General features: G+C 42.6%; 1 protein-coding gene across 3 annotated transcripts in view; it reads left to right on the top strand.

Moving 5' to 3' along the window:
* tox2 (TOX high mobility group box family member 2) overlaps positions 1-14,097 on the top strand; it is a 136,765-nt gene that overhangs the window by 112,393 nt on the left and 10,275 nt on the right. For 2 of the 3 annotated variants that reach the window (XM_069678994.1, XM_069678993.1), the window contains exons 5-6: positions 7,240-7,506; positions 10,231-10,461. In XM_069678994.1, coding sequence (XP_069535095.1) covers positions 7,240-7,506; positions 10,231-10,461 — 498 coding nt within the window. The remainder of the gene's footprint in view (positions 1-7,239; positions 7,507-10,230; positions 10,462-14,097) is intronic. The other variant, XM_069678995.1, reaches the window with a different exon arrangement.

Consider the following 14,097-nt stretch of genomic DNA (forward strand, 5'->3'; position numbering starts at 1 on the left):
TTAAATCTTGGTGATGTTTATGATAATATAAGCGAGAGCATTAACGACGGCCTCACAAACACAAATATACAGTTATGTTTTTTCTGTTTACCTTTGTTTTATGAAACGGAGCTCTTGCTTGTGTTTCTTATCTTTTTTTGTGTGTGGCGCAGCTTCAAAGTCATTTCTACATTTCTTGAGCGTCTGAAATGTGCTGGCCTGCTCTCTGTTTGGCTTTGGGAGATATGGTGGCAAAGTCCATCGCAACATTGTGCCTACTTACGACGTTCTTGGAATAAATAGCTTCTTCTCTCTTTTAAAGTTTCTGTTGAGACTGGTAATTATTTCCTTACGCTGCTACTTTGTGAGCTTTTGCTGTTTCTCTGCCAGATTAATTACTTGATCACAGTTCAACACAGGAGGTGCGAGAGCAAACATTTTATTTTTTTCCTCCTGACTAGCGTGTAATTGGAACGATTGAAAGTGACCTTTTGGTGTCTTGTTTTGGCAACACGGAGCAACTGCCAAGCTAATAAATAAAATGAGGTTTTTAATGGTGTGTTGCTAAATGCGGCTGGCTGGTAGAAACACCTGGATCACAGCATCTTATTGCATTGGAATCAAAGTCTCCTTGTCTTTCTGAGTAATATCTTATAAGTCATCTTTTAAAAACATCCAATTAAGCTTCGACAAATCTGCATCTGCTGCCCGTCATAGCTCCTTACTTAGCATCTGTGTGATGTGGCGAGAAGGCAGAAGCAGCGTTTTGCTTTTGCTTTCATACTTAAGTAGCGTATGATTCATAAATCCACTCTCTTATTAATTCTGCTCAGCTTGTGTAAATGACCCTCCTGGGTGTATATAAGCTTGATAAACCGAAGACATGGATGAAGGGAGGGAGAAGAGAGAGAAAGAAAGGAGGATGATGGGGGGGTCTGATGCTCCAAGGCTCTTTGAGGAACAGAGTTGTTAGCGCTTTGCCCTCGGGGTGAATGAGAAGTAGCTCGGAGCGCTGCGAGGCCCAGGGTTGGCTCCCCCACCTAAAGGCGTGTTTACCGCCGTGTAGCGCGGCGGCTGTGCTTTTGAAGGATCAGTCTTGAACGCGCCTCTAATTAAAGCTGTCATGGCTGGGTGCCTGCAGGGATAATGTTCTATTATTATAGTCATTTGTTTCAATTAAACGCTGGGTGATTTTACAATAGCAGCCGTGAACCTGTGTGAGTGAGCCATCACTCTAAACAAGATGGCTCCAGTCGAGCAGGGGGAGGGGGGGTGAGGGAGGGAGGGAGAAGTGGCAGGACTCGCAGAAGCATTGATCACAGTGTATTCAAACAGAGTGAGACGGGACGGGGAGACAGTCTGAAGGTCTGATGGCGCTGATTAAAGCGGGTCACAGACAGAACTCTTTTAAGTACACATCACAGGAGACACCGTGCAGCAATGTGGGAAAAAAGCTTCATAGTAAGAAACATTTCACTTTTCATTTACATCTTGAAGTCATCATAAATCCACTCTCTGTTACAGAAGGTATTTGATTAGAAACAGACACACAGGGGCGTGTCCAAAGGGTGGCCCGGGGTGGCATGGGCCCCCCTGAAATCTCATAGGCCACCCCAGGTGTGACCGCACACTCCTAACCTATGATTGGCTACATGCCAAGTCAGAGGCGGGGTTTATGTTTGAAAACAAATTATTGGGCTGTTTAAAAAAGGCTGCTAATGGCATTTTACTTTTTCTTTATCTACTTTACTTTTTTTTATAGTGCCTCAGTTGTGCTGTTTATAAATTAAAGAACATAGGAACATAATAACTGTATGATATATTAAGGGGAGGGGTATTACGCTAATTTCAAGCTTCATATTTCACTCTGTGATACCTGTGGAGTAGCTTAGCATAATTTACAGTTAAAATAACGCTCATGTTTCTCACCCTGGTGCTCTGTGCAGACCCTCATGCAGCCTCTGCCTGAAACCACTCAGTCAGCTCTGTCCCTTTAAGAAACCCCGCCCCTGCAAGCCCACTTTCTTCTGATTGGTCATCACAATTGACATCAGAAAGTGCAGCGTGTAGAAAAAACTGTGTGAAACCTGGCGTTCACAGCAGACCGAGCTGAGGAGCCTGGGGATTACTCCAACATACTTTACTCTACAGATTTTAAACTTCACCCACGTTTAGTCTGATCATCCAACATTGTTAAGTTATATGTCTTAAAATGTGAAACAGCATAATACAGCCTCTTTAATGTAAGTACTGAAATAGATATTATTAGTGGAGACAAATGGTTCATAAATGATATTTGTACGTATGTGTGCACCTGTATTTCATAAGTCGGGGCCCCAGGTCGGCCACCCCAGTTGAAAACGTCTGGACACGCCCCTGGACACCCTGAAGGTTTAATTTGATGTTTGGTGATAATAAGTTGAAACACTTAAACCACATTTATTGATTCCTCTCATCTGGAGTCTGCTTATTATGAGGCGAGAGTAATAAATCCTTGCATAGCGATCGCCCCGCTTATTTAACTAATGAAACAGATGCTCCTGCGGTATCATCACCATAATGACGGAGCAAGGTTAGCTGTTTTGCGCTGCTGCGAGTCTCTCCTCTTTCTCCTTGCAGCCGTGCAGGGCTCTCTTCTTCTCCTCTTTCTCGCTCTCATCTCTGTGCTGGTGGTCAAATCCCCTTAGCTAAATCAAATGGTGCAGGCAATTGGAGCGGCCGTGAAACCATTTCAAAGGTAAGGTCAGCGGGAGCAGGGGGAACAATGGCTTTGTGATATTCCATCTCGCACACAATGTGCTACACATAATTGGAAAGCCTTTGTTATTTGACTCCCATTTGACTATGATGTACAAGATGTGAATACAAACACGACAGGCGCAGCGATGGCGGAGGAACGCGTTCACACCGAGTTTCCTGGCTTTACATCACAGTTTAGGTCTGCCTGGATGCTCATCGGCGAAAAGCAATATCTAACTGTCCCCTCACTAACTTTGGAAATGGGTTTTGGTACTCAGGTCATGTGGGTTTTTGTTGCTTTTTCTTTTCCTGTTATGTCTTTCTCTCTCTCTCTCTTTTTCCAGCGTCCTCCTTCCTTTTGTTTTTACTCTTCTTTCTCCTTGTTTACGAGAGACTCTGATCTCCTGGGGCTTTACAACAAACATCTAAATTGCTCGAGGTTAAACACAGCTATGACAATTCCCAGGGGAACTCAGAATCCAACTTCATAAATAATGTAAATATATAAATATAGGCCACTGCTTTGCACCAGTTGGAAGTCACTGGTTTATGGTTGTACCTCAAAAAACGGCAGAAAAACCAGCTTAATAACGAGGAAATGTAAGAGCTAGCTAAGCAATGCTAGCTTCCTTAACCTTCTTTTAGCAAGAAAACACAGCTCAAGAAAAGCTGTCCTCTATGTCAAGAGTCCATGAAAAGTCAGTATATGTTACAAGCTAAAGCCAGAGAGCATTGACCGACCAAATCCTATTACTCACAGTGCTCCCCCCCCCCTCCTTGGACCAGCTATCTAGGATGACACCATTAGAATTAGCATACAGTACCTATAGCAACCAGCAACCTTTGTCAGTTTCTTTCATAATATTTGTTCAGCCGTCTGCCGCTGGCTTTATTTAGCTCGGGCTTGATGGCTCCGTGTGATAACTTCTTGCTCTTTCTGTCTCACACAGGTAAAAGAACCGACTAAAAGCACTCTGAGACAGTTTTAAAAAGAGACAGGACGGACTGTGAGAGGTGCATTATCACAGCAGGAGAGGGTGTAGTTAGAAGAAGTAGCACTGTACGTGTTGTACTGTCCTCTGTGTAGCTGGTTTTAGTTACTGTAATAAGGTAAGGCACACCTTAATGCCTAAGTATCAGCGTTTGATTGACAGCTGTGTAAGCCAATAATAGAGAGCCATATGTTCCCTCCAGGTGCAACTCATTAAAAGTCATGATTTCCTGGCTACAGTGACTGACATACATGCTAGCTGATGCTATATTAGTTAGTAGTCAGACTGGATGGTGTTAACCTCCAGATAGTGAAGTAAAAGTCTTCTGTGATGTGAAAGGTTGTCATGGTTTCAAGTAAGATGTTATATATTTTTGTTCAGTGATACTGTTTCACTGTTTGCTGTGCTTAAGTCTCAGTGCTAACATCCACTAGCAAACAAGCTATATAGAAGTTTACCAGTTACCAGTTGTGCCCTTTATCATCGTAGCAAAAGACAGTAACTATTAAAACTAACTATTCCTTTCGGGGTTTTACTGTCCTGTTTGTAGCTGTTTATAGTCACTATAATAAGGTAAGGCACACGCTGTCCACTAACGACGCCCTCAACCTCAATTTCAGAGCGCTTCTCACCGGTGCTCACGGTTGCTAAGTTATGAAAATAAGTCACTTGGTCGTGACCTTAAAGTGTGTTTTAAATCGTTCTGTATGCTTCATATTCACAACATAAAAACAATGTAAAGGACTCGTGTCCTGGCGTTAGCAGCAGCTCGACACCTGGAACTTGTACCCTAGAAAGAACGAAAGGATTAGCTTCTCCTCCTCCATTGTTGTTCACAAAGTTGATGTCGTAAATCCCGCCCCTTCATGATTCTGATTGGTCGATGAGGGAGAAGTGACATTGATGAGCGTGGCAGTGTTCCCAAAAGTTGAACTATTTTCCACTTAGAGCGCTGTGACAGAAAAACAGCTTACGCTGAGTGTTTTTGTGCTTGTATTAATATGAATTTGCATTAACAGTAGCTATAGACTGTACAACAACTCTGACTATGAGTTTTATCAGACTTTTACTGGAATCAGTTTGTCTCTCTGTTTTCCCTCTGTTTCCAAACACTCCCCTCTCATAAAAATTGAGTTAAAGCTTTGAAATGTGAGAGTGATTATTAGGAAGAGAAGATGGATTTTGTGCTTTATTCCAAACAAAATCATAAAATACAGTAAAATTATTTGAGTTGTTGTTGAAAACGAGTTTAATTTGACTCATATAGTCCATCAAGCTTTGGGCTCCACCGTTTTCCTCCATAAGAATAAGGTGAATTTTTATGTAACATAATGTAAAAAAACATCTCAGATAAACCCCTGAAAACTGTAGCTTGATGTCCGTTTCTAAAGCCGGAGCGACCCGAGCTTTCTCTGGTTCCAACTTTAACCGGCCCGACACCCAGCACCCACAATGCCACGCTGAACTCCTCCTCTCCTCCCCGCACGTCTCCCTCTTGTTTATATTAAACACGGTGCGGCTCAGATTAAAGGGTGACAATTTTGCCTGGAGGCTGTTGCCATGGAAACGCGTCTGCTATAGCTATGATAGGCCATTCATGTTTGATTAATTGGTTTTTCAATGCTTCTTGGTTTGTGAGGACCCTTAAAGAGCAAGTCCATGGAAAATGGAAAATTAATGGATTTCTATTTCCTCCTCTTTCCTCTTTTCTTCCTCTTTTTTTTTTGCTCGCTGCATTACTACTTATTTTGCTGCAGCTATTTTCTCATGTTTTTAAGGAGTGTAGTGACGGCGTTTTGAATTACGATTTGGAAGTTGGAGATTGCCGCGGATTGGGGGGAGGTTAGAGCCTGGTTATTTGAAATGCAAAAGGAATGCCTTTGTTCGTGGCTGCCTTTTGTGAGCAGCTGCTGAGGCAAACACAGAATCTAATGTCGTGTGAATATTATGAGTTTTCAAAGCGAGCCAGAACCTCGTACTTTGTTGTGCATTTTTATTCCAGCAATCTACTGGGACCAATTATGATTAGAGAGCCGAGCCTTCATCTCTGAACCTCCGCTCGTGTTTATCAAGACCCTTATATGCTCGGGCCTTTTCAATTTGATCTTTTTAGCACTTCACTAATGTGTAATGTATTATTTAACTCATAAATGTTTAAACGAGCTAACAAATGCTACTTCATCACTTTCTGATCTGTAAATTGCCAAACATTCCCATTTATGCCCGCATTAAAAGCATCCTTTGGTCCGTGCTCTGCGCTCTGTCCTGATGAATCTGGGAGAAAAGCTTTTGATGTAGTTATTACTGAAGATCTTTTAAGGCGGCTAAGAGCAGAACTTCTGGAGAGCGTGATTCTGTAATCACTCTGAAGAGCGTTGTGCATGTGGGGGTCACTCTCCAGCTGCGAGCACCGTTTTTGTTTCTATTTCTGTTTGAAAAAAGGTGTCATTTAAGCGTTGCAGTAAGTAACATTTTCCTCGTTCGCAGCACACAGTGAGCATAATACATCTGCGGGGGGTTGATGGGGTTGTTGATCAGTGTGACTGACTGGTGCTGAGATTTGTGGCTTCTTAAAAACATAAGTTTAAGGAACTGAAGGCTCCTTAAAACCACCAACAAGGCCGCTCAGTCCCAAGAACCCTGGAGAGCTCGCGCTGGTTGCACTTCTGTCTGAGTAAAGTGGTAATTGGCCTGTTTGTGAAACGGCTGAAAGTTGAAGCAATTCAACATTTGGCTTTAATTTGGACCAATTTGCAGATTTATGGACACATCGTGGAATATAATCTTCTGAAGTATGTTTTCGTATATGTTTAATGTCTTTTTGTACCTTAGTTAGCTCTTTTTATTAACAAAGGGAGTGAACCCACCATGTTTCTACAGTGGCCCAAAAAGGACAAACCAAGCACTGGCTTTAGAGCATCAATTTCTGAGTTTATTTTGCAGCCACCGTAAGTTCTCCTACGCGCTACGGAGACGAGATGCCACCACATCCTACACAATAGTCCTTTAATGAAGGTCAAATCTTTATGTTAGGATCACGTTTGCATGATTGGCAACCACACCATCAAGCTGATTCAAACTCTAGATTTTCTGGTTCCTGCCACAGATGGCAGCAGACCCTCTGTGAGTGTTTTGTAAGTCTTGTTAGTTGGGAGCAGGACGATATCAGGGAGCAAATCTTGCTTTATGTCTTATGTGAGATTTTTGCTTCCAGTAACTAACAAGGCAAACGTACAAGTTTTAAAGCTGTGACCAAACTAAGAAAAGAGAAGAGAGAAAGAAAGACGCTTTTTAACCACCAGCATTATTTGAGGGTTTGTCTGTATGTTTTCTTCCAGCAGACATATTTCCCTCATTACACCTGAAGTTATTCTCTTGTCTTTTGTAGATTTTCACTCCTGCATATATTCTCAAAATTTGAAAATGTCATCTCCACCTCTGAGTCTCTGCATATTTGGCTAATTGGCAAACGTATATAACTCTGACTAGAGGAGAAGATAGTAAAGCTGGTGTTCTTCTCTCACCCCAGATGCAGGAGATGGCTTTGCACCACCACCAACAGCAACACCATCACCAGCACCCAGACGGCGCTCATTATGACCCCGCCCGTCACCACCCCATGATAAACAGCTCACCTCCGATACTGCCCAACCCCATGAGCGCACTGTCCCAGCTAAACCCTCAGGTCAGCCGGAGCGCTCTGCCTCACGGCTCCCCCTCACCTCCCGGAAGTAAATCGGCCACACCCTCCCCCTCCAGCTCCAATCAGGAAGAGGAGACTGATCCTCATGCGAAGGTACTGATGTGGCTTCTCTGGCTTGTAGCAGTGGAGGAGGAGGAGGAGGCGAGGGGCTTGGCAGTGCTTCTTAGAATTGGTTCGCATGCTAACTGTAGCGTAGTGGAGCTTTCAGGGGAAGTCATGCTTGTGCTTTTTATTTGGATGGCTGGAAAACTCGCATGGTTGCAAAAAAATTGCTGTTAAGGGGAACTGAAGCAACAATTTTTGTTTCCTTTTTTGTCTGTAACGGCTTGATGGAGCGTGATGTCACATTTGTGAAGAGAATGGACTCTAAATATTTAATCTGAGAGTATTTGTTTCCTAAATCTGCCTCACACTTTCCTATTACGTATTTGAATTATTAGGGACGATGTGATTATATATAGTTAGAATACAAAGCAGGACGCTGATGAGATTTTATAGCATATATCAAATACAGTTGTTAGTAACATTACACTACAGAAGTATAATACGATTAAATACACACACTACATACCAACACACATATTCCACATACCGATGCATTTTTTGATTTAAAGTACGATGAGGTGAGAATGAGTGTAGCGCTGGTTTGCTTTAAGCTAGCTCTGAAGACCCGTGTCCACTAATGGCCTGTTTTTGAGCTGGCAGCGGCCACGACCTCAACATCAGAGCGCTTCTCGTCACCGCTTACTGCTGCTAGGATACAAAAGTTGTACCGCAGCACTTCCTCTTCCCTCAGAAGTGACCGTTAAGTCTGTTTTAAATCGCTCTGTGTGCGTAATGTTTGCTTTATTTAAGGAAATTTTACATAGAACATAAAAACAATGTAAAGGACTCGTGTCCTGGCGTTAGCAGCAGCTCTACACCCTGAAAGATTAACATCGTGCTGGAGAGGTTAGAAGCCAAAACATGCTTGTGAAGATACCTCCCTAGTAAATATCAATAAAAGATAAAAACAAACATTTCCGAAGTGATCAAAATAGAAAAAAAAACCGCTCTGTATGCTTCATATTTACTTTTTTTAATTTAAGGAAATTTTACATAGAAAACATAAAGACAATGTAAAGGACTCGTGTCCTGGCGTTAGCCGCAGCTCCCGACCTGGAACTTGTACCCTCGAAAGAACGTAAGGATTAGCTTCTCCTCCGCCATGGTTGTTGACAAAGTTGATAGCATAAATCCCGCCCCTTCATGATTTTGATTGGTCGGTGAGGGAGAAGTGACATTGATGAGCATGGCGGTGTTCCAGAAGTTGAACTATTTTATTCTCTGAGAGCGCTGTGACAGAAAAACAGCTTACGCTGAGGTTGTTTTTGCGCTTAAGAATGAGTTTCTTTGTGCTTATATTGTAACAACTTGCCAAACACTCCCCTCTAATAAAAAATGAGTTAAAGCTATGAAATATGAGAGTGATTATTAGGTTTTATTATGTTGTTGACAAAGTTGATAGCTGAAGTCCCGCCCCTTCTTGATTTTGATTGGTTGGTGAGGGAGAAGTGACATTAACGAGCGCGGCAGGGTTCTAAAGGTTTAACTATTTTCAGCTGTGAGCAGCGACTGCAAACAGCTGACGCCATCTTTGTGCTCAGGATGGTTTCGTGTAGAAGACAGAAGCTGCGAGCGCAAAGATGCCGTCAGTGGACACTGGTGCTGAACCTCTGTTGAGAATGATTTTATATCAGAGATTTCAGTTGGTACGTGTTCCAGATGTGACCCTTCATGGATAAAGCTGATGGTCCAAATTTAGACCTTCAATGTTGTATGTTCCAGTTGCCATGCTCCTCATCACTGTGCTTCTGTCCTGTCTTTGGATAAATATTTAAAGCAACACAGTCTCCACCCCCTAATTTCACCCTTTATATTTACACAGTTGTAATTAGCTGACAGCTTTAACCCCGATGGCGTGTTTGCAAGTAAAAGATATGAAACATGAGTTGATCAACGAAACAGATAAAAGGTGTTGGCTGTCCTACCTTAGTTTGTCACTGGAGATATACAGTGTGTATTTGTACCCTTCATTTATATCACTCTTTTTTTGCATCAAAAGAGCAGGGCACTTGTTTACATTCATTAGGTTTATGTAAATGTGTAACAGAGTTTTCATAAATCGCTCAGCAAACCGATGTCTCTGTGGATTTGCTGCGTTTCCATCAGGGGACTGTGAATGAGTGCATAATTGAATCTGCCACATTCACACTGTTTCACATTCGTCTCTGTGTTTAAATGCTCGCAGTGATGCAGTATAACAAGGAGGGGAATCCTTAGTTAAAGAAAATATATCTCCCTGCCTGTACGTCTCTGCTGTGCCTCTCAGTGTGCGTGTGAATAAAAATGATTACCACCTCTCCTATCAGTAAGTAATTCCATTTGCTCCCTCAAATTCATTCTGAGACCACATCAAAGCCGGAGCAGATACAGCAGGCGATTTAAAATTCCTTTCACCCCTGGCATGAAAAGTCAGAATTTATGACTTGCTGAACAACTGAAAAATAAAGATTTGAAAAGGTTTGATAAATTCGACTTACAGATGTTATTTTGGAGAAAGTGAGGCAGAATAAAAATGCTGTCAGCCCGCGTGTCAAAGTTGAGAAAAGAAATCGCTGAAAGATTCAAACGCTGACTACATGGGGATTGAACAGAGTTTACACGCTTCACCTGGACCCAGTGTTACCAGCTTTAATCAGAGATGCTGTTAGCCACTTTGTTTCTGCAGTGTCAATAAGCCGCTTTGTTTTTTGCGTGTTTTTGATGGTCTACCAGATCACGGGCGAGAAGCGGCCGTCTTCAGAGATGATGAAGCCCAAGCCCAAACCCCAGAAGAAGAAGAAGAAGAAGGATCCCAATGAGCCCACGAAGCCTGTGTCAGCCTACGCCTTGTTCTTCAGAGACACCCAGGCGGCCATTAAAGGACAGAACCCCAACGCCACCTTCGGAGACGTTTCCAAGATAGTGGCCTCCATGTGGGACGGACTGGGAGAGGAGCAGAAACAGGTACGGTCAGATTCTCTTCATTTAAACTTAAAGTGAGCAAAATTAACTGTCTATTGATTATTGTTCTTATAACTTTGGTCATGTGGGGGCAACAGACACAAGCTACGAACACAACACAGACGCGATCATCATCTTCTACGTTGTTATTCAACTTCTTAGCAAAACAGTTGCTTATGTAAACATTCTTCAGTTACCAGGCATCAATAATCGATCAGCTGGAGTTGTTTTTCTAGCCACCAAGAAAAAAGGAGAGGCCAATACGTGATCTTCTTGTTGCTCTGTTTTTGGTCCCCACCACCTCAAAATAACACTTAAAAAGGATTTGGAGGAAGTTTGAACACAACAACACTGAGCTGTGCGACGCTATAGATCCTCATGGAGGAGGGGAACTGCGGAGCTGGCAATAAGTCCTCTTTCACACATAAGTAGTCATGTGATCCATTGTTATTCTAAAAGCATTAAAGTAACTATCTCGAATATTTCAGTTTCGTGCTCTTGAGCACCACCCACTGGTGATATGGGGGCACACTTCCCAGTTTAACCAGAGGTCCACGGTTGGCTCCGGTTATAACTCTTGATTTTCCTGGCTGCACTGCGTAGACCAATCGTTGACTGGCCACCAGTAAAATGATGTGCTGCATATTCAAATGTTAGTTACTTCAATGAAATCAGTGACCAACGCTCCAGCAGCCCAATGGACGTGCAGATGTACAGGTCAGGTTGGTCACACACAGTAAACACTGCAGAGCATTCAAAGCTGGCTGCTGTAACAGACTGTAAGCAAACTAAGACTTTGATTGTATCGTTGATGAGTCTCGTGCAGCTACAGAGCTTTTGCATGACAGCTTGCAGCTCTGGTAAAACTTGTCACAATGTTACCTCCTTCTGACTTGGTAATACAGCTACAGTGACTGTCAGGGGCTATTTGAAAATGAAATATAGAGTTAACTTCAGTCGTTCCTTCAAGCATAGGAGCATCCTTTATTAAGTATATAAGAGGTCTACCCAGAAACCCTGAGTATGACGGAGCTATCATATACAAAAGAGAACTACCAACATATTTAGTTTTTCATGCATAAATATTTAAAAGTAAAGATTTATGTTCTTAAACGAGATAATTGTCCTTAGTGACAACTTGCATGACAGTGAAGCATTGCTTATTTTATTAACAGTCGTGCATCTTGTGCCTTTTTAACACATGTATTTGTGAAGTAGACGTGCACTAACTGCACAGACTCAACTGCAGGAGTCCATCATTATGCTGTCCTAATGCAGTGGAAACCATGTATATTGAAAGGAGTTAAAAGTTTGCCACCATCAGCATATTTCTGTGAATATTTCAGCAGTCAATTTGATTTTATTACAGCCTGACCTGTGCATATGGAGCTGCATTAACATTTACTGCACTTTAGAGCATTTCCTCCCTTGCAGCACATTCTCATTTTCATTTTACATTCCAGACCGGCAGACAAAGTCAGAGAGGTTCCTCTGTGTTTGTGGTAACAAATGATGGTGTGAAATGAATGGAAAACGAGACAGTCTGATGATCATGCGCAGACTCATATTTTTAGAATATCCAGTCAGGGCGCAGCCCATTGGGTGTCAAATAAAAGCACCTGTCTCCATGACAAAGTGCAGCCCATTCTCCTCCTCAGCCCGAGCCACCGTCGACCAGACCCCATCTAGCATGTGTGTGTTTTTCTCCACCAAACCTACTTTATACGCCGGACTTTGGAGGCCGTCTGTCCCTTTTATTTGCAGTTAATTTTTGCCGCCTTCACCGGGGCTCTTCACCATGAATCTTCATTTCGCCGCTGACACCCTTGAATGTGAATTCCTCATTTCCTGTCCTTTTATTTATATCTGTTGCCTGGTGATTTGATCATGCTGGGAATACAAGATTAGCAATTGCCTTGTCCTTGGTTTTGCCTCAAGGACATCTGCTCCTGAAATGTTATTGTTTGTGCTTCTTAACCCTTTGAGTCCCGGCGTCTTTTTCACCTTAGATTCTGCACTGTAGATGCAATGCTCTCTCTCTCTCTCTCTCCCTCTCTCTCTCTGTCTCCCTCTCTCTCCCTCTCTCCCTCTCTCTCTCTGTCTCCCTCTCTCTCCCTCTCTCCCTCTCTCCCTCTCTCTGTCTCCCTCTCTCTCTCTCCTAAATGCATTTGTCCTTCACAGCATTACCTCGAAACGGAGACAAAACTAACAAAAGAGCAATCCCACCATTAAAAATCCACTCATTTATTGTGCTGTTTCACGGCTAATTTTTTGATTTGTTTGTGCGCTCATGTGTTTAATCGAACGTGTCACCCTGCAAGACACATAATTAACTGGAGGTAATGATGTCATTATGGAATGAAATGTAGTACCCTGTCTGGGCAATAACGCTGTGATTGCTCTAATTATTCTCAGTGACGAGCACTTTCACTTATTCCTGCACAACAAATGGATAAACTTGTTAACTGTGCATTTACAGAGCGGAACCAATTCAGCTGCTGCATGTTAATACTCTGAGGACATTAAACATTCTGTCTTTGGTTTTAAATAACAACATATTATAAGCGAATGAACCTCAGCTTTCCATGAGCTTTAATCTCTATCTCTCCCTGCTCGGGGTCTGTTGATGTATATGCTGTTACTCATTTTCTTTCCCCCCATCACGGCTGTCACGTCATGCTATAGGAGCGATGAGGTGTGTTCTATAATGTCACAGTCAGACCCTCTGGAGCCTCGCAGGAGCACCACAATGTAAACACAAGCCTTCCCCTACACACAGCTTTGTTTTAACTAGAACGTGGCCCCTGTTTCCAATTACCTATCCTCAAACACACCACGCAGCAGAATTCACATAAACGCATCGAAGGCAGCGTGTTTTATTGCCGTGTTTTATTGAAGGAACGATCACAAGCTCCATTGTTGTGATTTGTGTTCTTTTTGTGATTCTTTTTGTGCAGCTTCAGAGTGCGTTCTCCCCACTTCTTACTCGTGTTGTTGTGTATTCTCCAGTGCCGCCCTTGAGTTTGCTACAACAAAGTCTCTTTTTTTCTTTATTCATGTTTATGTTCATATTTTCTTTTTTATTAAGATGTTTTTCGAAAGCCTGCACGCTATACAGAGTTTCTCTTTTTATTCCCGAAGGCCTTCGTTTTACGGTGTAAGATCAATGCGTTATTTGGGCTGTTATTCCTCAAGGTGACTGCATGTTAAAGCTGGCCCAGAAACACAAAGGAACATTTTTCTTGTTTTTGTTATTTAAGATTAAGATCAATTTTGCGTTTTTACAGCTGTGGGGAGGAAACATGATAATGGAGTCGTGGAGGAGGGAGGGGGAGACCTTAGCTTTATTTAATTGTGTCTGCTGTGCCGGCGTCGTGTATCAGTGGAGGAAAGAACTCTGTCACTTTGTTTAAACTGCGTGCTTTGATGGTAAACTTCTTGAAAAGGCTAAACAGCATCTCTAATCTATTTCATACATATTACTTACTTGGTTTCTTTTGGGGTATCTGTGGCTCAGAGTGAGTCGCCCTCCACGTGGAGGGCTGCATGTGTGACGTCCTCGGTCGGCTCCGGTTGTAACTCTTGATTTTCCTGGCTGACGGTCGCTTTCCTTTTCAGACTGTTTGCTTCATCTGAGCG

Source organism: Semicossyphus pulcher, unplaced genomic scaffold, assembly GCF_022749685.1.
Source record: "Semicossyphus pulcher isolate SPU_LCO1_2020_fin unplaced genomic scaffold, fSemPul1.0.p SCAF_3, whole genome shotgun sequence".
Lineage (NCBI taxonomy): Eukaryota > Metazoa > Chordata > Actinopteri > Labriformes > Labridae > Semicossyphus > Semicossyphus pulcher.